General features: G+C 37.1%; 1 protein-coding gene across 1 annotated transcript in view; it reads right to left on the reverse strand.

Annotated features, from left to right (window-relative positions):
* Nucleotides 1-24807, reverse strand: part of Gad1 (glutamate decarboxylase) — an 81485-nt gene that overhangs the window by 8878 nt on the left and 47800 nt on the right. The window contains exons 3-4 of the mRNA XM_069847489.1: nucleotides 1941-2509; nucleotides 1792-1859 (exon numbers count right to left, since the gene is read on the reverse strand). Of these exons, the coding sequence (XP_069703590.1) occupies nucleotides 1792-1859; nucleotides 1941-2509 (637 nt within the window). The remainder of the gene's footprint in view (nucleotides 1-1791; nucleotides 1860-1940; nucleotides 2510-24807) is intronic.

A 24807-nucleotide genomic window follows, 5' to 3' on the forward strand; every position in this document is an offset into this window, starting at 1 on the left:
AATGGGGAAGTCAACAAAGAGAATCTGCGCTACTGGTCACAGGAGAGCAAATCTTGGTACGCTCTCTCAACACAGCAGGGTGTTATGACATCTGGAAGGATAGTATCATTGGCCCGCATTTTTTTGGAAGGAAATGTGAAGGGCGAAAATTATTTGGAAGTACTGTGATATTAGCTGATGTCGATATTGACATCATTTGAGAGCCTCCTGCATGATTCATGTCAGACAGCGCTTCACCGCAATACGTAAAGGCTGTGCAAAACTGGCTGGATGACATGTTTCCGGAACACTGGATTGGTCGCCGAGGGCACACTGAATGGACTCCACGATCGCCGGATTTGAGTCCGTTGGACTTTGCATTCTGGAGGTTTTTGAAGTCCCGGATGTACAGCGTAAACATTTACGATGATGTCCATCAACGTAAAGGATGAATGTCATGCAATTGCAGCAGATTATATTATTCCCCATGTGCTTCACAATCTGAAAATGCGCCTACAGAACTAAGTGAAACAGCACAGAAAACATAGGGAACACATACTATGAATTTTCCTATGATGCAGGGCGTTTCGGATATTCTGTAGCTTAAGAACATAGGGTATACCAGGATATGCAAAAAAAAAAAAAAAAAAAAAAAAAACAGTACAGACTTGGCTGGAGGTGTGCTTGAAACAAGCAATTGCAAGCAACAGATCGTATCCTATTCTACTCAATGGAGCCGTAAACAGTAGCCAGCAGTCTGAGATATAAGTATCGAAAAGGATTATGGACAGTGAAACAGAAATAATGAACTGTCCATGAAATGTGAGATGTGAGAGAAATAGAGAGGGTGGGAAGAAAGGAAGAAAGTGAGAGAGAAGTAAAAGGATAACAAAAAATAAAAAGGTAACGTTATGTAAAAGAGAAGAAGAAGAAGAAGAAGAAGAAGAAGAAAAAGAAGAAACAAAGAAGGAACTAAAAAAAGAAATATAATGGAGAAAATAAAGTTGGGAAACCAAGAAAGTTGAAGAGAAATGGGTACATTGGAGAAAGAGAGAAAAGGAAATAAAACAGAAAACATAGAATGCCAAATGAATAAAACATGCAAAGAAAAGTGAGCAAAAGCAAAAATAAAGTAAAGAAAAAATTGTATTAAATTAGAATATCAGAGGAAATGAAATTAAAAAGGAGGTGAAGAAAAGATAGGAGAAAGATAAAGGAAGTGAGGGAAGAGAAGACAAGATAAAGAAGAACAGAAGGAGAAAGGAAACTATAGAAAAAACGAAGCAGAAAAGGAAAGCAACATTAAAGTAAGGGAAAGGTAATAAAAAGGAAATAAAAATCAATTGGAAATAACTTCATAAATAAGGAAATATGCAAAAGAGTAAATAAATTTACAAAATAAGTAAAGAAAGAATAAATGAAAGTATACAGGAATGAGGAGAAGCAAAGGAAGTACCCACAAAACCAAAATAAAAGAAAATATGAAGATAAAAGGATATGGAAAGTTAGGAGGATGCAGTTGTTGTAAAGAGAAATATAAACACTGAAAGAAAAATGTATTGTAAGAAGAAAAGTCAGTAAAAAGAAAAGAAAAAAAAGACAGTAAAGAGATGAGGACAAAAATGAGACATGGAACGAAAAAAGAAGGACATTGGTTAAGGCGAAAATAGTAAATCAATAAATACAGGAACACAAATGAGGAGATAGGAAGCAAGAAAGAAGAAAAAGACAAGAGTGAGGGTTGACGAAAGAAGGGTTGTGCTACATTAAAATGCAATTAGTCCGCAGCTGTCAAGTTCGCGGATTACTCACCTCTCGATGCCGGAGAGGCGCGGGTGCCGGTACTTCCTGGATAGCAGCAAGCCTCCGCCCCACGCCGCCTGTAACAGAGAGCCTTATCAGTGCATGTCGGCAGCGCGGGCCGGCGATCCCCCTCGTCGCTCGTCCTGAACAGTACTCACGTCGATGTGCAGCCACAGCTTGTACTTCTGGCAGATGTCAGCAATGGGCTCGATGGGGTCGAAAGCGCCCAGCACTGTGGTGCCGGCCGTGGCGTTCACGAAGAAGGGGATGTGCCCTCGAGCCTTGCGTTCCAGGATGAGGCGCTCCAGCTCGGAGGGGATCATGCGCCCGCGCGCGTCGGACGGCACCTCGACGCAGTTGTCGACGCCCAGGCCGCACACCGCGGCGCAACTCTTGATGGAGTAGTGACACTGGTCCGATGTGTACATGACCAGCTGGCCCGGGATGCAGCTCAGCCCCTTCTGCTTGTAGTCGGGGAACATGCGGTGGCGTGCGGCCAGGAAGGCATACAAGTTCGAAATGGAGCCGCCTGGCGCCAGGATCGAGTCTCCTCCGTGGTACCCGATGATCTCGCGCATCTTCTCCATCACGACCGTCTCCATCAAAATGAACACGGGGGCGATCTCGTATGTGAACATGTTGGTGTTGGCAGTGGCCGTCAGCCATTCTCCAGCCATGGACACCAGATCCAGGCCGCAGGACAGCTGATTGAAGAAGCGCGGGTGCCCTGCAACACGTCACATTTTGATTCTGAATGAAGTAGGGCGGATACCCTGAAACACGTCACATTTGGTACTGAATGAAGTAGCGAGAATGCTCTGTAACACGCCACATTTTGATTCTGGATGAAGAAGCGCGGGTGCCCTGAAACACGTCACATTTTGATACTAAATGAAGAAGTGCGAATGTCCTGCAACACGTCACATTTTGATTCTGAATGAAGAAGCGCGGGTGCCATGAAACATGTCAGGTTTTGATTCTGGATGAAGAAGCGCGGGTGTCCAGAAACACGTCACATTTTGATACTAAATGAAGAAGTGCGAATGTCCTGCAACACATCACATTTTGATTCTGAATGAAGAAGCGCGGTGTCCTGAAACACGTCACATTTTGATACTAAATGAAGACGTGCGAATGCCCTGCAACTCGTCATATTTTGATTCTGGATGAAGAAGCACAGGTGACCTGAAACACGTCACATTTTGATTCTAAATGAAGAAGCGCGGGTGTCCTGAATCACGTCACATTTTGACACTGCATGAAGAAGCACAGGAGTCCTGCAACAGATCACACTTGGATACTGAATGAAGAAGCCAGGCCGCTCTGCACACGTCTGGTTTTTTATACTGGATACAGCACGTCACATTTTGATTCTAACTGAAGAAATGAAGAAACGCAGGTGTTCTGCAACATGTCGCTCCTTGCTGTTGGACAAAAAGAACAGGTGTTCTGCAACACATCACTTCTGGTGATGAACGGTCTACGCTTGTACTTCGTTGCATTTTAGTGCTGAATGAAAAAATACCGAGTGCTCTGCAACACATCTCATTTTGATGGTGGTTGAAGAAGAGCTGGCGCCCTGTAATATGTAATATTTTGTTAATGATTTAGAAGCACGAATGCTTTACAACACGTCATGTTTTTGTGCATTTAGAAGCGCGAGTGGCATACAATAGGTCATATTTTGGGACTAGATGAAGAGTGTGGGTGCCCTATAACACGTCACATATTGGCACTGGGTGCGACCAAAGAATCCTTTCCCTAGCCAGCAATTAAAACGCGCTGTCAGACTCCGAGGGTGAGGGTTGTTTGATGGATGTTTCCATTCTTCGCGACCCTCTGTGTCTGCTCTTAAGCACGCTTGACCGAGTGACATAATCCCGCCAAATTCCATGTCGTCTCTCCCCACCCAATCTTCCAGCGCATTAGAGCGTGATCCTTCACAGGGGCTCTCAAACTCCTATCGATGTGATTTTGTTTTTCCTCGTTCTCTAAGAGGCAGGGCCCGCTTTTGCTTCGAGTAACTTCTTTTCTGACCAGAGTTTCTTCAGATTCTTGTTTTATCTCGAGTTATACTCAGGATCATACCTGACGATCTCTAGAAAAAAAATACCATATTCCATACTACTTTACAGCGAAAGTTATGGAGGGAGAAAGTTACAACTTTCTTTCGATCGATTTGAGTGAATTTCGAGACCGATTAAACTTAAAATGAGAACAAGTTACTTGTCTTAAATTAGAAACATCTCAAAACTTTCTGTAAACTTTACATTTTGTGGCTTAGGTCTATAAAGTTTATATAATTCTCAATGCTTCAGTTTTATACTTCGATTTTTAGTATTTATAAATAGATTAAACTTAAGTAAAAATAAACCCATCGACATAAACTGTAGACAGTATAACTGTTATTAAAAAAATAAAACCATTCAAAATAAGATAATAACAAGAAATTTGTTACTACTCAAATACAGCAGATTCCTTCCTTTTTAAATAACCAGTAATATTGTAAATCAGAACGTTTGAAAAGTAATTGCTACTGTAGAAATTCAAAACGCGAAACAGCGAAATAAAGTGGGATTAAATCTTGTGATCGATAGTTCCTTACAGAAGATTTTGAGCATAAAATTGACACTGAACTATTTTTTTTTCTTCCAAGCAGTTTCAGAATAAGTGTCATTATTTTTTAACACAATTTAAAAAATCCCTGTGAATAAATTCCAGCCAAAATTTCAATGACTATTTCACTCCTGTACCAATTCACCAATAACTTGTAAAAAATCGTTGCATTTTAACCAATCGGAATTATCTATCACCGCAATATTGTCAGCTTCATAGTGTCTTATTTGTCTTGTCGCTGATGGTTCGAAATTGTTTTTTACTCACAATCAGGAATAATCTACATCAATTTCCTAAGCATCAAGCGCACCATATAAATTTACTTTTACAGAATGTCGCTTCCATAATTATTGTAACAGTAGCATACATTGAATTAGATTTCCATGTCTTTAAATTTCATTTTGTTTATAACAACAATATTAATATTTCCATTATTCCGCTGTAGTTAGAATAGTTACATTAGATAGCATTATTCAAATTTGTAATTTGAATTCTCTGTTTACGAATTCGAATGAAATATTATAACTTAAAATGTAAATAATAATAATAATAATAATAATAATAATAATAATAATAATAATAATAATAATAATAAAGGTAAAGGTATCCCCGTAATATGCCACGAAGGCACTTGGGGGGCATGGAGGTAGACCCCATGCTTTCCATGATCTCGGCACTAGAATGAGGGGGTGTGGTCGGCACCACGCCTTTTACCCCCGGGAAAGTCCCGGTACTCAATTTTATAGGAGGCTGGGTGAACCTCGGGGCCGTTCTGAAAGTTTGGCAACGAGAAAAAATCCTGTCATCACCTGGGATCGAACCCTGGACCTTCCAGTCCGTAACTAGCTGCTCTACCAACTGAGCTACCCGGCCGTCAATAATAATAATAATAATAATAATAATAATAATAATAATAATAATAATAATAATAATGATGATGATAATTTACTTTACCTGACAAAGATAAGGCCGTGAGACCTTCTCTTCCACTCAACCAAAAAGTATACGTACATATGAATGAACTTACAAGTTACAAAGATCACAACAAATTCAATTCGAAAAAAGTTACTTGTATTCAAGTGTTACTTTATGAATTAAATAGAAGAATACTGTAAACTATTAAATTAAATATTACAATATACGCCATTACTTTAATTTAATTTGAAGAATTATTTATTATTATCCGACTCGCGAAACAGTTTTATTAAACACCACGCAATTTCTCCATGTCGTTTGGAGCGCTAAATATCAACAAAAATTCTACTCTGTAATCAGGATACACAGTCACGTAGAACACATCATCCAGTTTCGGGAATGAAACTGCAGTTGTCTTGGTTTGCATGTTCCATTTTTGTTTCGGTTTAAAAATGAATAGTTTGGATCTACGATAAGAGAAGTAATTAATAAATAACATGCATATGAAGCGACATTTCGAATTAGTCTCAGCTCACAACAATTTTTTCGCTATGATTCACTCAAAATGATCGTGTGTATCTATTATCACTTTAATATTGCATAAATCGCGATTAAAAACCAAACGAATGGTCGCACAGGACTGTATTAGTAGTTGTTCTTGATGCCGAGATATTACTGAGAGAGGCAGAGCGGCACGGTTAATTTTATACAAAAATGTTGCGCCTTCATGTCCGTAAAGAGGGGAGGTGACGTCATTGGGCGTGATCACATAAGGTACATTGGTTCATGGAGTAACTAATCATAATTTTAACTACGCGTATAATATGAAAACTCTATACTGAATATGTACACTGAAGTTGTATATACATTGAATTAATATATACCAAAAAGTTTTAAAGGACTGTTCATTGCAAAACAGTTTTTATAAGAGGTGGAGATAGTGTATTTCCGGAAATTTGGATGCGACATGAATTCATAGCGGGCATTCAAATGGGACATGTCTCATTGTTTGCTTGTGATCTTCGCACTTATGTACGACTTATCTTTGTATCTTGTATTTAAAAGAAAATTCAGTGAGATAAACGAAATGTTTTTGTTTTCATGCATAAATTTCAATGCAGATTTCAAGTAAGTAAAAAATAATATAAGGTTTCAGTAAAATATATTTTGTGTAACATCGTGCAATCACACTTGAATATATATACACGCACGCACGCACGCACGCACGCACACACACACACATATATATTTTAAACAACTGCATAATATTACTTAAGGGAAGACTCCACTGAAAATCATGAACATTTTTCCAAATTTTTTTTAGCTATTTCACTTATTCAGAATTTATATTTTCATACCCCAAATGGATTCAGCTCAATTCTGATTACAAATACTCGTATGTTTACACTTTTTAAATTAAGGCTGGAAGGGGGCGTGGAATTTAAAGAGCTGTCAAAATTGTTTTTCATCGAAGAATTCTTTTTTAAATTTTCTGATTACAAGTCTAGTAACTTTTTGTTGGCTCCCTGAAGTTACTAGATGAATGTAGCAGAGGAGAATATTAATTTACATAAATATTCATTTTATTTTCAAATCTATTTTTCTGTGTTTATTTTTGTTGATTCAACACCAACTTTCTTATGCCAAATATTAATCAATCTGGATGAACTTTTTACTGCAAGTATTTATGAGGTAGCTGCATGTTTCTATGCATTTATTTAGTGAGAAATGCTGCTAGTTTATTTTATTAATATTTTTCTTAATGCTGCTAGTTTATTTTATTAATATTAATAAAAATAAACTAGCAGCATTTCTTACAAAATAAATATGAACAGCATTTCTCACCAAATAAATGCATAGAAACATGCAGCTACCTCATAAATACTTGCAGTAAAAAGTTCATCCAGATTGATTAATATTTAGCATAAGAAAGTTGGTTTTGAATCAACAAAAATGAACACAGAAAAATGGATTTTAAAATAAAATGAATATTTATGTAAATTAATATTCTCCTCCGCTACATTCATCTAGTAATTTCAGGGAGCTAACAAAGAGGTACTAGATTTGTAATCAGAAATTTTAAAAAAGAATTCTTCGATGAAAAACGATTTTGACAGCTCTTTAAATTTCACGCCCCCTTCCAGCCTTAATTTAAAAAGTGTAAACATACGAGTATTTGTAATCAGAATTGAGCTGAATCCATTTGGGGTATGAAAATATAAATTCTGAATAAGTGAAATAGTTAAAAAAAATTTGGAAAAATTTTCATTATTTTCAGTGGAGTCTTCCCTTAAGTTATTTCCAGGAACTTTTGTGTTCAGCATTTTAAGGGAAAAAGGGTAATCATAAGGTTACGAATAATATTTAATGCTTTTACACTCTGTATTTACACACACAACTTATAAGCTTATTCATAATACACAATCCTGTTACATACAGGGCTTTCATTTCAAAACTTCCCAGTCTAAATAACTAGTTATTTAAATAGAATTCAATTTAAAGAAAAAACACGTCAATTTAGATATTGAAGGGGAAGTATGAAACCAGGCATAATTGCCCCACTTTGAAATTTCAAATGACACCTCTATATTTTTATACTTAAATATGAAAGAGCATTAAAATGTTTATACACTTCATTTATTTATTTCACATCCTTTGTTTTATATCGTTGTCTGGTAACCTCGATTGTTGTTAATGTTGATTAGAGCTGAAGCTACACATACCATTGAACAATCCTTGTAATAGTTGTTTTCGTGTATTAAATTATTGTAGAATGATGTACACCCTTAAAGAGGGATCAGAAATCATATTTATTTATGGAGCTGAAAACCGTTGTGCTTGTATAATTGCTAGAGCTTTCAATGAGAGGCATCCTGAGAAAAACCTAAGTCACCGATGTCATAGAAAAAAAAAATGTTATGTTTTATTTAACGACGCTCGCAACTGCAGAGGTTATATCAGCGTCACCGGATGTGCCGGAATTTTCTCCCGCAGGAGTTCTTTTACATGCCAGTAAATCTACTGACATGAGCCTGTCGCATTTAAGCACATTTAAATGCCATCGACCTGGCCCGCGATCGAACCCGCAACCTTGGGCATAGAAGGCCAGCGCTATACCAACCCTCCAACCAGGTTGACAGAATTGAAGATGATCCAAATTTGACACAAAATATTTGCTTTAGTGATGAAGCGACTTTTTTCTTAAATGAGTTTGTCAACAAACCCAATTGTAGGTACTGAGACATGAAAATCTTCATGTGTTTCGTGAAGATAATACCTAGTTTCCTCAGAAGATCAATGCGTGGGTTGAAATTTTTGGGGATGATATTGTTGGACCGATTTTCATTGAAGAAAACCTGACTGAAGAATTGTATTTGAACATATTGGAAAGTGTAATTGATCCACTTATCACACTGTCGCTAGAGAACAAATCAATGAAGGAAACCTGGTGTTGGACGAACAAAATTTTCATTTTCAACAGGACAGAGCTCCCCCACACTACGCAGTAACTGTGCGACATTGGCTGGATAGAAGATTTCCTGGAAAATGGATTGATAGGAGAGGTGCTGTAGAATGGCCGGCGAGATCTCCAGACCTGACACCGCTTGACTTCTTCCTATGGGGTCATTTGAAATCAGTTGTTATACCCCTCCGCCTGAGAATATTCAAGAACTGAAAAATAGAATAACCCAAGAATGTAATCGGATTAGTACGGAAACACACCAAAACGTTCGCGAGGAGTTCCAAAATAGACTGTATTAATGTTTAGCCAATAATGGAGCACATTTTGAACACTTGATTTAGTGCAAAATAAACTGTTTGTCAGGTTGCCAGGCAAAAGATGCGAAATAAATGAATAAGGTGTATGAACAATTGAATGCTCTTTCATATTTAAGTATAAAAATATAGGGGTGCCATTTGAAATTTCAAAGTGGGGTGGCTGGGGATGGGGGTAAAATCTAAAATACAATTAAGGCTGGTTTCAGACTTTCCCCTCAATATCTAAATTGACGTGTTTATTGTTTAAATTGAATTCAATTTAAATAATTAGTTATTTAGACTGGGAAGTTTTGAAATGAAAGCTCTGTATATGGGAAAAAAATAGCAATCGAGTTTCGATAATACCAAATGGAGATGACTATCCAAATACGTACAACTTCCACTGTAATATTCACGACTCAAATCGATATTGATCGGAGATGACTAGGGCGAGAGCCGATTACTCTGTTTAAGGTTGGTCTTTTAATCTGGTTACTGTTAGGAACTGGCTGAGCCATATCTGTAGTATCTCCGGGTCTATAAATCCACTGTTGAGATCATTCATCCTACTCCTTCATCACAGGGGATCAACGTATGCTTGCTTGCAGTGCTGAATAACCTCTCTCTTCCCCTTACGAAGAAAAAAAAATACAAATAGAAAAGAAAGAACTCCTTGTTCCTACATCCCCTGTCGTAGTATTCAATCAGGTGAATACGAGACGGACATCCGCCGCTTTTGCACGCTGCCAGCATGCGCTCCCATCTGTGGCCGAAATAAGGGATTAGCCTTGATCCAGAGGGGAGGAATTTATTCACCCCTTGATAATAGGTTATTTACAGGAGACAGGGGAGTGTATAGGAAATGTGTTATTGTTTCAGCCAAGAGACATTCAATTACTGTATTAAATTGTTCGCAAACAGCGACCCAAGTTACACGATGTTGCATTCTTTTGTATTTGCTCCTTTTTTATTATCCTCTTTTTCTCAGTGTTCATTTTTTATATGCTTACTTCCGCCCTCTCCTTATTTATGCCTTTCTTTTGTTTCTTTTGCCATTTTATTTTCATTAATCTTCTGTCTTTATTTCATTGTTTTGTTTACTTTTCTTTTATCCTTCCTTTATTTGCTTTATTTTTTATTTTTATTAGTTTATTTTACGATGCTGTATCAACTGCTATACTTATCTAGCGTCTGAATAATATGAAGGTGATTATTGCCTCCGGGGTCCAGAGCTGAAAGTTAGCCATCATTTGCTCGTAGTGAGTTGAGGGAAAGCCCCAAAAAAACCTCAACCAGGATTTGAACCCGGTCCCGCTCGTTTCACGATCAGGCAGGCTAACCGTTACTCCACTTCCGGTGGATTATTTGCTTTATTATTTTTATTTGTTTTTTTCTTCTTGAAAGTCTTTCTAGAGGAAAAATCTTTGTTTTATTTGATCTTTTGATACAGTATATTTATAACCTCTTCTTGTTTATGAGGATATATTAATCCAAGGTGTTTATTTTACAGTTAACTTTACAGCTGTCAACTTTTAGTTATCCCAGTCCACATTTAATAAAATGATGATCAATAATAAACAAACTTCCTTTTCGTTCTTTTCTTTTTTGCTTTTTCTTCATTCCTCTCCTTTTTTATTCTTTCTTTCTTTCTTTTTATCTTTTCTTTCTTAATTTTCTGCTTCCCCCTTTTTTTATTACCTTCTTTCACTTTATATATCTGCTTAATTTCCTCCTCAATTTATTTACATGTATTATATTTCCTGTATATTTTGTTTTACTCCTATATTAATTTTCTTTTGCTATTTTCCGTTGTCTTTCTTCCCTTCAACTTATTTGCTTTGTTTCATTTCCTCTCAACCTTTCTCAACTTTTTTTTAAGTAAAACTCCGTCCTTTCCCGAGAGTGGATGAGAAAATACGGAGTTTAGAATTCCACAAAAAGTGCACAATTTGAAACACTTACTGCACGCAAACTATGAGAGCTACGTTAATGATTTATTTATAGTTGCTTAGAGGGAAAAGTCGCTTCTTAAGCCCGTTACACACTTGAAGAGATCTCGCTAGCGAGAAATCTGTGGCGAGAAAGAGGCGCAGAGCCTTCCTCTAAACACTTGGCGAGTTCTCGCTATCACAGATCACACCTCGGTATAATCATCTATGCACTGCCTTCTTGCAGAGAGCATTTTTCTGATTATAATAATCGCTCGTTGGAGGAAATGTTACAAGTTATGTATTTACGTTATATTGTCGTACTTAAATATATAACCTGTAAGTATATTGTCGTATCATCACGCTAACCACACGATACCTCCATTCTGGTTGGATGATCGTCCACCTCTACTTCGGCATGTGGGCGTGAGGCCAGCAGCCGGCTGGTCGGTCTAGGCCCTTCACGGGCTGTAGCGCCACGGATTATTAAGTATATTGTCGTACTTTATAAATTATGTACGAATCCTACTATGTTGAATCTGAATCTTCAGATGATGAGGAAATGGAGTTATATAAACATATTTTGTTAATGAAAAGAGAAAGTAGGCCTACAATTAAAGTCAGAAATACCTGGGAATCTCTTTGTATCTCACGAAGATAAGGGAGAGTTTCGGTCACTGATTCGATTGGGATGATGATTCGTTAATGCTTTATTTCAGGTTGAATAGACCACAGTTTTTTGTCATTCATGATATGATAGAGGATTCTTTGCTATGTTCTGATTAAAATTATGTAAACTGTTAAGACATATAAATACTGTACATTATTTCAAATGTCATAATTAATACTATTAAATCTCATCAAAATAATATATAGCCCTATTTATTTTCAGATCATCAGATATTTGTCTCCAGATTTCTTCTTTAAGTATCGTGTTTTATAGTTTTCATCCCGTGTATCATATAAATAGACCTACGGGCGACATCATACACGTTCGATAAGTTTCTGACTGCAATTATCAGTCATCTTTCCTCATTGTCAATATAAATTTAAAAACAACACAATTCATCGCCACCTGTGATATTACTTCCTCATCTTTTTCTACATTCAATCGTCATAAGAGTATAAAATGTCAAACATCTTTGATAAATGTGTCAAGAAAATTCGCCACCAACCAACATTATTTTCTCATTTACGGGCACAATATTGGATGAAAAGTCAGTTCTTTTGCATGTTGATGAAAAAAATGGTATAGAATCACATAGTCAACATAACTCATTTTATGAAAAAATGTTAGGCTACATTGACCCTTATGCTTATAATGGGACGAATGTGGAGGATCATGTATATTAAGGTGGTGCTCCTGTTATGGCCATGTTCCTGATATGGCCACCCCCCTATTGTGAGTTAGTTAACCAAAAAATCCGCTAAATTGCAGCAGCATCCAGTGAAAGGACATCCTGGTATGTCGCTTGATCGTATTCCATTCAGTCAGGTTGAGCAATATGGCGTCAGTTGCCTGTTTTACGGTTTTCATGTGACCTCTTCTTATTTTTCTCTGGTAAGTCTCCTTTGTTTTATGCATGTTTTTCAAAGACTTGTTTCATGAAAACCATCGTACTCCATTCAGTTTTTAATGTTCTGTTCATTGGTGTTGTAGTTGATGGCGTATCTTTTACGAGTTGTTCATAATCAAACGATTTTCGTGAAAGCTTACCTGCTCCTGATATGGCCATATCAAATGGACCATGGCCATATCAAATGCACCATGACCATATCAAGTTCATTTCACTTTTATTTTTTTACCTGACAAATTTGCATGCCTTATAGCTGGGATTACGCAAAAATTTTGTATTTTAAGAAAACAACTTAATTTTTTATGGAAAAACCTGTTTTGACTACACTTTTCAATTATAAAAAAAGATTATTAAGTGTCATTTTTATTCATTTTACACCAAAATTACTTAATTTTAGCACAACTGCGCTATCAAACTGAAAACAATCACGATTCGTAGAACATGGAACAAGGGTGGCCATATCATGCGCACATGTTCCTGATATGGCCACTAGGTAGACTTTTGGAATTTGGGACTTTTTGGACAATTAAAGCTTTTTATGGGGAAAGGAAATTGTTTTAAGAAAGTCCGTTAGACTGAGAACGAGTAAGAAAAAAGTGGTTTACATTTTTTTTTTAAATGGCGGCTAGAAAAATTCTCAAACCTTAGCATGGCCATATCAGGGACACCTACCTTAGTAGTGATCTTGTCATCCGTATTGAACAGCTTTATTCTCACGCTATGATTTTATGTAGAAGTTGGTTAGATATGAAACCTAAGATATGTTGTGGTAGATGAAGAATGACGAGACACGAGCACCTCTGAAGACGGAGTATTTCTTGCCTACTATCCGCCCCGGTTTTGAACTCGAGTAGTACTGGATTAGAAAGACGCCATATTCCTTCGCGCTGTGTAGCAGAGCCTCGCGCGGGTCGATGCGAAATCCCTGCCGCGAGACGATGACAAACGACGGACAAAGCGGCGCGGATTTATGGCCCATTGCCCGGGCACAGCGCCTCGGAGATTGCTCGTTACTTGAGGATCAGCCGCCGCCGCCTCGACTCGAGCGATGGCGGAATTAGAAGAACCAAAGTACTCAAAGAAAACTCGGCTCACTCTCACCACTATTACTCTACCGAGCATTGTTTCTTGGGGATCGAACCTTGATATCATCAGGACTAGGACAGAAATACCAACAATCACGACACTCCTTTCTCTTCTATCTTCACTGCTCTAAAGAATGGGGTCGTCAGCACAGAGCACGCTGGGGCTAGCCTCTCTTACCCGCGGAAAACGCAGTGCACTATAGTGCTCTCGTAGCTGCTAGCGTGTATGCTCTCTATCTCTCCCTGTTGCACGACAGTGCACACGGGATGGCAACGCGTACCCATTGCACATTTCAGAGAGTGCTGATGACCACTGCTCTAAAGCAGCGTTTCTCAAACTTTTCAGAAGTGGGGACCACTTTTCCAAGTCAGAACAGTTCCGCGGACAACATTACTCTTGTTCCCTTCGAAAGCCAATTTATTATTTATGTAGCATATTTTAATACCAGTATACTTATATTTTAATGTAGAAATAATTAACTAAAATTAATTTAATTCAATTAATTTTATATTAATATTAACTAATTAAGTTAATGTTAATAGGAGAAAATTTCTTATATCGTCATCTGGAAAAACAGAAATAACAAAAGTTAATGCAGAAACATGCCCGATTTTCAACAAGTAAATATGCAATTTTGCATGTTCTATTTATTGGTGTACGACGTACAGTGCGTGACCATTTCAATGTGCAGACTGGGTGTCGGCAAAAGTATTAAGAAAGTCATAAATACATGAAAAGGTTCGATACTTTGATCCTGTTATGAATTCGGATGGTCCCTGGCTGGGTTCCAGGCACGGCGCTGGATGTGCACGGAAAATATGGCGATAAACACCACGTTCATAGTGCTTTAAATCCCTCTTTTGTTGCTGAGAGTAGAGTGGGACAAATAGGGTAAATGGGAGAAAAAGTGAAAGGCGATTGCCATGTGTCATTTACACACTCTGAAATTTTCGGCTATAGTGTGATACGCAATTCATTTGAATTTTATTTTTTCTTCTGTCTTTTTTGAAGGACCACAAGAGCAGACCTCAAGGACCACAGGTGGTCCGCGGACCATAGTTTGAGAAACGCTGCTCTAAAGCATTCATCGTTGAAGATTGTAACAGTTGTGGCATAAGTCGGTTAACCATTGCAGCATTCGTACAGACGCCCAAGAAATCAGTAAGGACTAATTAAAGGGTTCAGAGCCATAGTGGGCCAAGCGCCATTTATTAAAAACGGCGAAAGCAAGGGTTAAATTTCAGTGAATACCATAGTTTAATGAAGATTGACATATAATTTAGTTTTAATGTGTATACTTAATATTACTTGCTGTATGTTACCATTGAATTATGGTGATAACTTCATTTTAACCCTTGTTGTCTACGGTTTTAGTAAATGGCGCTTAGCCCACTATTGTTCTGAACCCTTCAATTCTAAGCAACTAGAAATTTCTGACAGGAGTTAAAGAAGGATGTTAACTATGTTATGTATGAAATTTTATAGATTTGCATTCCTAAAGGGTCTAGACGAGAATGACGCAGATAGAAGACTGTGAGTGGTAAGGGATACGGAATGAAAGTGAGCCTTAAAAAAATATTTTCAGGACTGTTGAGGTATCTGTTAAATTGAATGGTAAACTTCATAGACATAATTGTGTATAATGAGCTTCGGAGAACCCTCGGTTTATAATTGAGGAATTGAATAGGAGCAGGTATATAGGCTACAGAACTTGAATTATAAGCCCTTATTTTATATGGGACTGTCTGTAACTGCAATCATACGTTCAGATAAGAAGTTTTAAACTAAACGTTAATCTTATGTTTCAACCAGCGAGAAATAAAATTTTCTGGCAACAAGATTGTACAGTATCTAACAATAGATTAAATATGCATGCATTTTTAATTGACATTTTAAAGAATGGATAGGAAAGTGTGGCAAAATCGAATGCTACAACGGTTAACCGACTTACGCCACAACGATGAATGCTGTAAATTACTGCTTTATTCACTTTCAACGGCGAGTACAGATAATGAACTGGTCTCATCTGCGGCATTGTATTACGCAGTTTAAGTTTTTATTAGTTTTAGCTTACTGAATGAGCACCCGGACGTTGCTGTTGTGATTGGTAAAGAAAAGGTGTAGAACTCCACACAGGTCAGGAACACTGCTGGCAATAGCAGGATTTTCTACAATCATTAATAATTTGGCCAGTTCCTTTATTGTTGGAAGTTAACTTCTGCTATAATTGTGGATCGAAAATTAATCAGTTGTTGAGGAAAAGTATGAGATAAATCTGTAGCATAATATTTTCAAAGTATGTTGGCTTTTTCGATCGTTTCATTTTCGGTGCTCAGTTTTTATGACAAGAGCTGCGAGAATTTAGCTGACCAGCAAACATTTTGATAGGGGCCATGTTAATAATGTCAAAAGAAGTGCTTATACAAATTCTGGCCACTCGACCGCAATTACGAGGCCGTGCAGAAAGTGATTTTCCCTGGGCCTTTACAGAAAAAAAAACAATTACATGGAAATATTTTTAGACACAGATACAGAAATTGTTGCGCTATTTGTCAACATATTCACTACTGGAATTGAAACATTTGTCATACCATGGGATCAATTATTTTTGTTTCCTTATGTCGTAGAAGTCAGCCTGGAATTTGAACCAGCGTTTGACAGCCGTCTTCACTTCTCTGTCGATCCCATGATATGACAAATGTCTCAATTTCGGTGGGAATATGTTGAAAAATAGCTCAACAATTGCTGTGTCTGTTCCAATAAATTCTTGCAATGAAATTGTGTTTTCTTTCTGCTAACGGCCCCTGGCGAACTTATTCTTTACGACCCTCGTAATTGCGGTCGAGTGGCCAAAATTTGTATAAGCACTTCTTTTGACATTATTAACATGGTGAAAGAAAAAAAAACGTTTTTATCTGTCTCCATCAGAATTCTTGCTTGTGAGATATTCATGCTTTCAAAGCGTACTTTCAGCTGCTGAATTTTAATGTCCAGGCAACTAATAGAAACAAATACTCTGAACCTTTCTTCTGTGTTCTGTAATCGTTTCTCAACTGCCAGTTCAACCAAGAACTTCTTAACATGGCGTTGCCGTGTTGTTTTAAAGACAGGGTCTATTTTCCGGGAATGAGATTTCCTTATTTCCTTTAAAACAGTACTCGAAAATTTCAGCCTCAACTCTATCGTATTATTTCGGGCTTGTTTCAACAGTGATATAGCCGTCAATAAATCAATGGCCTTTTCTTGTAAATATTATGAAACGATACTAGTGCACTGTAAAATTTTACACTGGAACACAAGTGGAACCACAAAATCAAAGGAAATGAGTTCCCTTTTCAATGCAAGAGCTGTATTTTTCTGGGAGATTATTAGAGAACAGAATTTCTTTCTCAAGACATATCATCATCTGCAAAAATCCACTTTTCAACGAGAAAATCTACCGGTATCAAATCGCAAAGACCATCTAGTAAGATAGTTTTTAGTGTGCGTTTGGTTGTCACATTAGCCAAGGTAATATTTAATTTCTGCCATTGCGATAATCTTTCACTAAAACACAAACTTGCTGTAAAGTTGTATAAAAGTCCCTTATTTCTGAAATGGCACTAACGAAATTATTCAGAACTAAATTTAAATTATGACCCGCACAGTGTTCGTGCGAGATGAGGACAGAAAGAGCTGAACACGTGTTGGAGAAGCGAGGTGGGGATTAACATTGCGACATCTGAAAGAAAATAAATTATTGCAACTTTGTAAGTGACTGTTGAAAGAAAACTATTGAAGAATACTGTTTGAATGTATGAATGAAATACGAATGTTTTTCAAAACCGAAATAATATCATCAGGTACAATATAGAACGTATTTTTGGGCCCCCTGAACCCATGGTTTCCCCGCATCGCGGGCCCGATAGTTACGGTCCTGTTTCGCATTGTACATAAATTAACTCCATTGAAATTCTCAAAATCGAGTGCAATAATGAATGTACGATGCATAGTAGGCTCAACTTCAATTAATTTTGTATACGGTACATGTCACGAGCGACGCCCAATTCAGAATAGTGATTTTTTTATCCACATACATTTGCGAAAAGAAATCTTTAACACATATGAAGTTTCCACTCAGATATGAGTTGTTTGTACCGTGTTGAGGAGGAAACTACTAACAACATTTCGAAACTTGTAGATGGCTCCATATTTGAAAAAATTGTGTCACACATATTGCAATCGTCACTTCCGGGAAGTTGAACTATAATGTTTTATCAATCACATCAAGACAGCTCTGATAACAGGTCCAGCTTTAGATAACAAACATATGGCAATATACTGCAATAAACATTTTGTCGCATCAGAAAGGTTAGCCTACTCATTTGTCTTCGTTATGTCAAGTACTCATAATAATTGAACCTGTTAAAAATAATGAAATCCGTCGCATATTGTGCAGGTAATTTCGTCACTTTAGAAAAAGAGTAGTTAGGTCTGTCATGTCAAGATATAGTACATTTACAATTATCAAAGTTAATAAAATGGAGAAAACTGCACTATTTTCGAAAAACATTAATAAACCAATTAGAAGTTAATATACCTAGATTCCAGTATACACATATTTCATTATCTACATCCAGTTTAGTACAGGATCTTCACTCGCTCCTAATTTTTGTTTTATTGTTTGAATAGTTTTACTGCTTTTCTCGCCAATAAAAAGATAGAACTGCAATGCGTAAAGACTGAAAGATTACGAGTACAAAGATGCTGACTTAACAATGACATCACAGTTTTCTACATCTACAGCAGTGATGTCAAAGCAAGCGCATTTTTCTGACCTTGACGTCGTGCGCGGGCAGCAAGCGCTAAGTATGGAAAGAGGAAGGGTTGTGTATATGAATAAGCAACCTGTTGGATTAAGAAAACAGTGGTGCACAAACTTCAAACGGAACGTGAAATTTTATATCTTTTTTATGTGGCTTCTTTCTGTTTAATATTATCTATATTGTCTGTAAAACAAAAATACTAACACTGATTTCTTAATATTGCACTTGTGTTTTAAATCTTAATAACATAATAGAGAGTTAAGAAGGAATATTCACTTAAATTCCATAGTAGTATAATATTATACTGTATTAAGTGGATGAAACACCATTCATAAAGAAAGTGATATTCCAAAGAAAGAGATTGAGTATGACATGATAAGTTGGAATTTATATTGATGGTATCTTCAGCCTTACAAAAGTGATCAATAAACTAATCAAAACAATATTACAGTACAAAGCAAAGTTACCTAGGTACTGTATCTGTTTTAAGTGTAACTAATATTACATAACAAAACTCTTATCGCATTATGTTTTTAAGGTGATATTTGTGAGCAACTTCCTATCATCAGAATATTAAATTATTTTCTGGAAATCTGCTGAAGCTAAAGAGCTGACATTTTTACAACACATGGGCACGTATCTTTTGCTTATGATGTAACAGTAGTTGCTTTGTTAATTCATTTCCTTACAAACAAATTCCATGCGAATATTTTCAAAATTTTCAATACACTATCTTCAGTAATACGTATATACGGTATATTAGATTTACGAAAACATTCTGTAAGGCTACTAAATAAATAGGCCTATACCTGAAAATTTCACTTTTCTATACGAAAAGTTGAGAAAATATTTCTTTTGAATAAAAAAATCAAACTTGTGAAAAGTGAGCATTAAAATGAAAACTTACATTCTTATAATGCACTTATACTTCTCAGGCAAATCTAAAAATTAACATGGATACAGTTTTAATAAGTTCTCTTCCTTTTATCTATTGAATCAGTGCCGGCCATCCCTGAATATAGCTCGACCAAGCGGCATATACCACCTCTTTCATCTGTCTCTTTCCTTTCCGCTGTAAAGCGCTCAGGCTCTCCTGGGCTCTAAAGCGCGCGCTTGCTCCTGTGGGCATCACTTGACATGCCTGATCTACAGCTATAGCCTTGCAACATTCATTTCAAAGTGCGCAGAAACCAAATGCTCCTACCGGTTAGACTGGAGTGGGGGTTAAGTCTCTTGAGACTCTTGAAGAGTACATATCTGATCCTGTGAACTACGGTTTGTTCTAGATATCATAATATAGCATTGTTTTATTTCTACTACCTTAACGTATTTAAGATCAACCTTAAAGTATAAAATCACATACCTTTCTCTTACGCCTCCAGTTATCACATTATCAGTGTGGAACAATGACGTCATGCGATACTCGAGAACGAAAGAGCTAAGTTTTGAATGTTGCCTGGCTATATCAGCAATATTTTATCTTTCTAATCTACCGATAACAATAGCTTCATCATAAATCATAATGGAGATCTCTCATGAATATGAAGGTGTGTGTTATTGTGTCACGAGAGGCACCGTTCGCATTAGAAGTGAACCTGGATAGAAGCTGTACAGCAATTACCTTGAAATTGTTTCACAATTGAAACTGCTTACGAGTAAAATGTATCAATTTCAATATAAGACGCAATTCCAAGGGCGATCCCTATTTTGGTGCGATATTTACAACAATTTTCCTGGAGCAATCGCTGTACAGTATTCATAACTGCAACCCCATTTTGGTTCTTTGATCACGAACAACTTGGCGGAAGAAAGATATTAGGTCGAAAATAACAAGTAGGCCTATGTACAGGATTCGGGAAGACTACACAATTTTTTAAGTACTAGAAGATAGGACATATTAAGGTGGAAAATCATGGTTCGGAAATGCGTAATTACTCTGCTATGGGCGTAAGTTCCGTTTGCTGTATAGATAGGTAACTTCTTCAACACCATTTAAAATATGACGTTTAATCTGGCCCTACTGTTCTTAATGGTACTGTGATAGTTTATAGCAAAATAAAGAAGACATGTACAGTAGAAGTTATATTGTACAAGAATTTTTTACTTTCTATATGAATTCTACAAAAAAGGAGCTGAACATTTCTAAGTTTAAACTACAAACTACGAGTAAACCTCCGAGGAAGAAATTGCCGTATTCGCTTGAAAATTCCAGAGATGTCTTTGGTGGTTTGTGAAGCATCAGCAACGCGAGCAATAAGATCGTCTTCAGACGCAACGTCTTGAAATATTCCATTTCTCTCATGTATCCAGAAGAAAGTAATTCAGGGTTGACAAGTCTGGGGACCTTGGAGACTAGAAAGATAGTCCTCGATTTCCGTTCCATTTCCTGTTAAACATTACTCCCAGATGTTGTCGCACACCATCAGCAAAGTGAGCAGAAGAAACTACATAAATTCATGTACCTGCAGTGGTACTTCCTCTATCGATTCCGGTAGCACCTCTTCCAGGAGGATCTAATAATTTTGTACATTCAGGTTCGGTGGGAGTAAATAAGGATCAACCAGAAAGTAACTCACGATACCTGCCTAAGGCGGTGTAAATATTTGTTAAATTGGTACAGTATCACCTCAAGAACCACACATGCAATAGACTCCTATTAAAGAAGTTGTTTATCTCCACAGCGATAGATGTTGTGGAAGTTACGCTCTTCGCACAGTAATCACGCATTTCTGATTAATGGTTACTTACCTGAAGATTCTCTTTAGACTTCATTTCTCATCTCACATTATTTAAAGGTTTTTCTGCACCCTGTAGATAATTTAAGCGTTCAATGTGTATAAATTCTGGAACTTCATTTTAAAAATCACATCACACAGGTAACCTTACACTACATATGACTGTGAAGTCAATTTATTCCTACTAAAAAGCGAGCTTTTCAATTTCCGAGATTTTGTAATGCCCTTCACAAACGTGTATTGTACAACATTTTTTGCACGATCATATTTTTAAAATTGCAAATACAGTCAACTCCGGATATAGTGAACCTCTGCAGGCTTTCATATTTCGTTCACTATATCCGAAGTGTCTCTCCCCTAACCTTAAATGACAGAAATGAATGAAATTGAAAACAAGAAAATAAAATATTTAATTTTTGTGGAATTGATTACACTGTATACTGTTACTCACAGTTGATTTACTTTAACTATGCTGTTGGCCCAAGTCCATTTGCGAAAGACCACGTTCATTATCGCTTATAATATTCTCCTTATCTTCCAAAGAAAACACTTTACGCTTCGACATAGAAATGACATACGCTGTTATGGTGTGACCGCGTACTCAGCCTTAGAATTTTCCGGGTCACTTAATGGAAACTGTGAGAGGTTTGATGGAGTTTGAAAGCCATCGAAATCTTACCTTCATTTATGCTCTGAACATAATGTTCGTCCCCTTTTAATAAAAGAAGGCAATTTCATTTTCCCTTGCTTTGATGCTATTCGTCATATTGGAAATGTTTCCGACAACAAAAGGCAACTCTTTAAGATGGAGGATTAGAAATAACAGTAGAGTAGTGTGCCTGAGAACAGTATAGCAACCTTTCGGCGGTGGAGTGTGATATGGTCGTTACGTGTTGCCTGGATTTACAGTACAGCTCATTGTCTACGAATCACTAATCCTACATTTGCCCTTTGACTAAAGGAGTAAGAAACTTAGAATGTTGTTCTCAACACATTCTTTCAATTTTATACAAGAAGGGCTGACTTCAAATGAGAATTTGTCAGGATACAAGGTTCATTATAACCGAAGCGAGGGTCCACTATAAACGGAAATATTAATGCACTTTTTAATGTATGCAGGTCTGGACCAACGATTTAGGTTCACTATAGCCGAATGTTCACTATAACCGAGTTCACTATATCCAGAGTTGACTGTACAATATATTTTGCATTGGAAACTTAGAGCCATATTATTATTCTAAAGCCTTCTCAAAACTGCACTATAATGGTAACTAAGTAACAATAAGTGCATTGTAATAGGTCTATTTCAGTATAGTTTTATGTTATGAAAAATGATTTCCCTAGCAACAAGTTTCTGTGTGGGTATTCTAAATTTCAAGACGTAACAACAATAACTGTAAATACAGAAAAAAAACACGATCGTGCAAAAATAATTTGACCAGTCACAGACTACTGAAGTGTGTCGCACAACTTATAATCATCACTTAGTCACCTCGGGAAGGGCAGCCAGCTGGTTGGTCTGCTACGCCAAGCCAGCCCTTCAGAAGGTGATAAAGTGATGAAAGTAATGTATGAGGACGCGCTTCAGTCATCTCCATGCCGCAGACTGGCAACCCCAGCCAACAATGCAGCGAGATTGGACGTGTGTGTGAATGAATGGCACTTGTTAGCTATTGTTAAAAGTCACCCCCTTGCGGCCGCCAAAAAGGCGCTAGTTAGGGGTGAGATTATTGAATTAGGGTGTCGTCTCATGTATCGGAGGGAAACATTGTTTATCTTGAGGGGGAGGTAATTTAATTCCACCCTTGAACCACAGTCTGCAGTGTCATCGACTCTAAACAAAATTTATAGACGTCATTGAAAGCAGTGCTATCGGCCAAAATATTTTGGAACTGGTTTCGATGTGAGGGTCGCTGTGATTTCAGTAATGTATCAGCAGCTGAAATCCCACAAAATATGTATGTAATTACAACTTTCGTCTTCTTGTGGCGCTATGGTCCTTGAAGTGCCAGGGTCTGTCAAGCAATATTTAAGTCCAATTCTGCAGTGCCTGGGAAAAGTGACGTAAGTCAGTTTCCACAAACCTTTTTTGATTATTTATTGACAACTTACACTGGTTTATGTTGATCTGATTTTTCTGTATGAATTATTGTAATGGGAGAAATACTTATGTCTCTTTTTCCAAGCGAGCAGATGTTCCGTAAGTTGTCAATAAATTATCAAAAAAGCTTTGTGGAAACTGACTTATTTCACTTTTTCCAGGCACTGCAGAATTATTCCTGTAGTGTACACGTCTTCCTCAACCTCTAATCTCCACCTCCTTAATGTCTTCTTCGCCATCTATTAGTATTTTTTGGCGTACCCTTATATATTTTCCAATCTGTTTTTTTATATAGGGTCATTCTGGAAGATCTCGACACTTTTAAGAAAAGTAGCCATTGCGAGCACTGTTCCTTACTTACATACTTACAAATGGCTTTTAAGGAATCCGCAGGTCATTGCCGTCCTCACATAAGCCCGCCATCGGTCCCTATCCTGTGCAAGTTTAATCCAGTCTCTATCATCATATCCCACCTCCCTCAAATCCATTTTAATATTATCCTCCCATCTACGTCTCGGCCTCCCCAAAGGTCTTTTTCCCTCCGGTCTCCCAACTGACACTCTATATACATTTCTGGATTCGCCCATACGTGCTATATGCCTTGCCCATCTCAAACGTCTGGATTCAATGTACCTAATTATCTCAGGTGAAGAAAACAATGCGTGCAGTTCTGTGTTGTGTAACTTTCTCCATTTTCCTGTAACTTCATCCCTCTTAGCCCCATATATTTCCCCAAGAACTTTATTATCAAACACCCTTAATCTCTGTTTCCCTCTCAAAGTGAGAGTCGAAGTTTCACAACCATACAGAACAACCAGTAATATAACTGTTGCGAGCACTGTTCCTAGTGAAAAAAATTCGAACTATATGAGATCTGTGTTGACTGTGTTTGTAACCTCTGTGTAAGTGAATCTCGTGTTTCAACTTATGTTTTACGTTTACAGAAGGCAATAAACACAATACATGTTAGTTACATTTTTCTTTTCGGTCATGAGGTACAGCCATCTTTAGTTTATTGTACTATGACTGGACATGCGTGATATTAGTAGATGCACAAATTATTGTATATACATTTTACAGGCTAGTAAAGGCGCCAAAGTGATTATCCTAAAAAAATTATTTTTGTTTCGGGTTTGCTGTCGTCTTTTCAATGAAGGTGTAACTCGGGGAGATTTCGACACTGTGTTTTGGGGAGATCTCGAAATGTGTCGATTTCGATTGTGGTGCTTCTTATATGACATGGAGGCCTGTCTTTATCAAAACTGTTGTGCTTTTTATCTTAGGAGAGAGCTTTTTAGTGCCACATTGTCCGTCTATTTATTTTTCTCTCTAGGCCTAGTGTCTCCTTGCATGTATAGAATTACTCATCTTCCATTTAACCAATCTTAATTAAACTTTATATTTTAATTTTCCTTGATATCGGTCAAATAGGATTGAAGGGGTAACAGAATACATTAAAATAAATAAAAATCTGCTAAGCATTTTGTAGTTAGGTGTATGGTA

This window comes from Periplaneta americana, chromosome 15, assembly GCF_040183065.1.
Source record: "Periplaneta americana isolate PAMFEO1 chromosome 15, P.americana_PAMFEO1_priV1, whole genome shotgun sequence".
In the NCBI taxonomy this organism is placed as follows: domain Eukaryota; kingdom Metazoa; phylum Arthropoda; class Insecta; order Blattodea; family Blattidae; genus Periplaneta; species Periplaneta americana.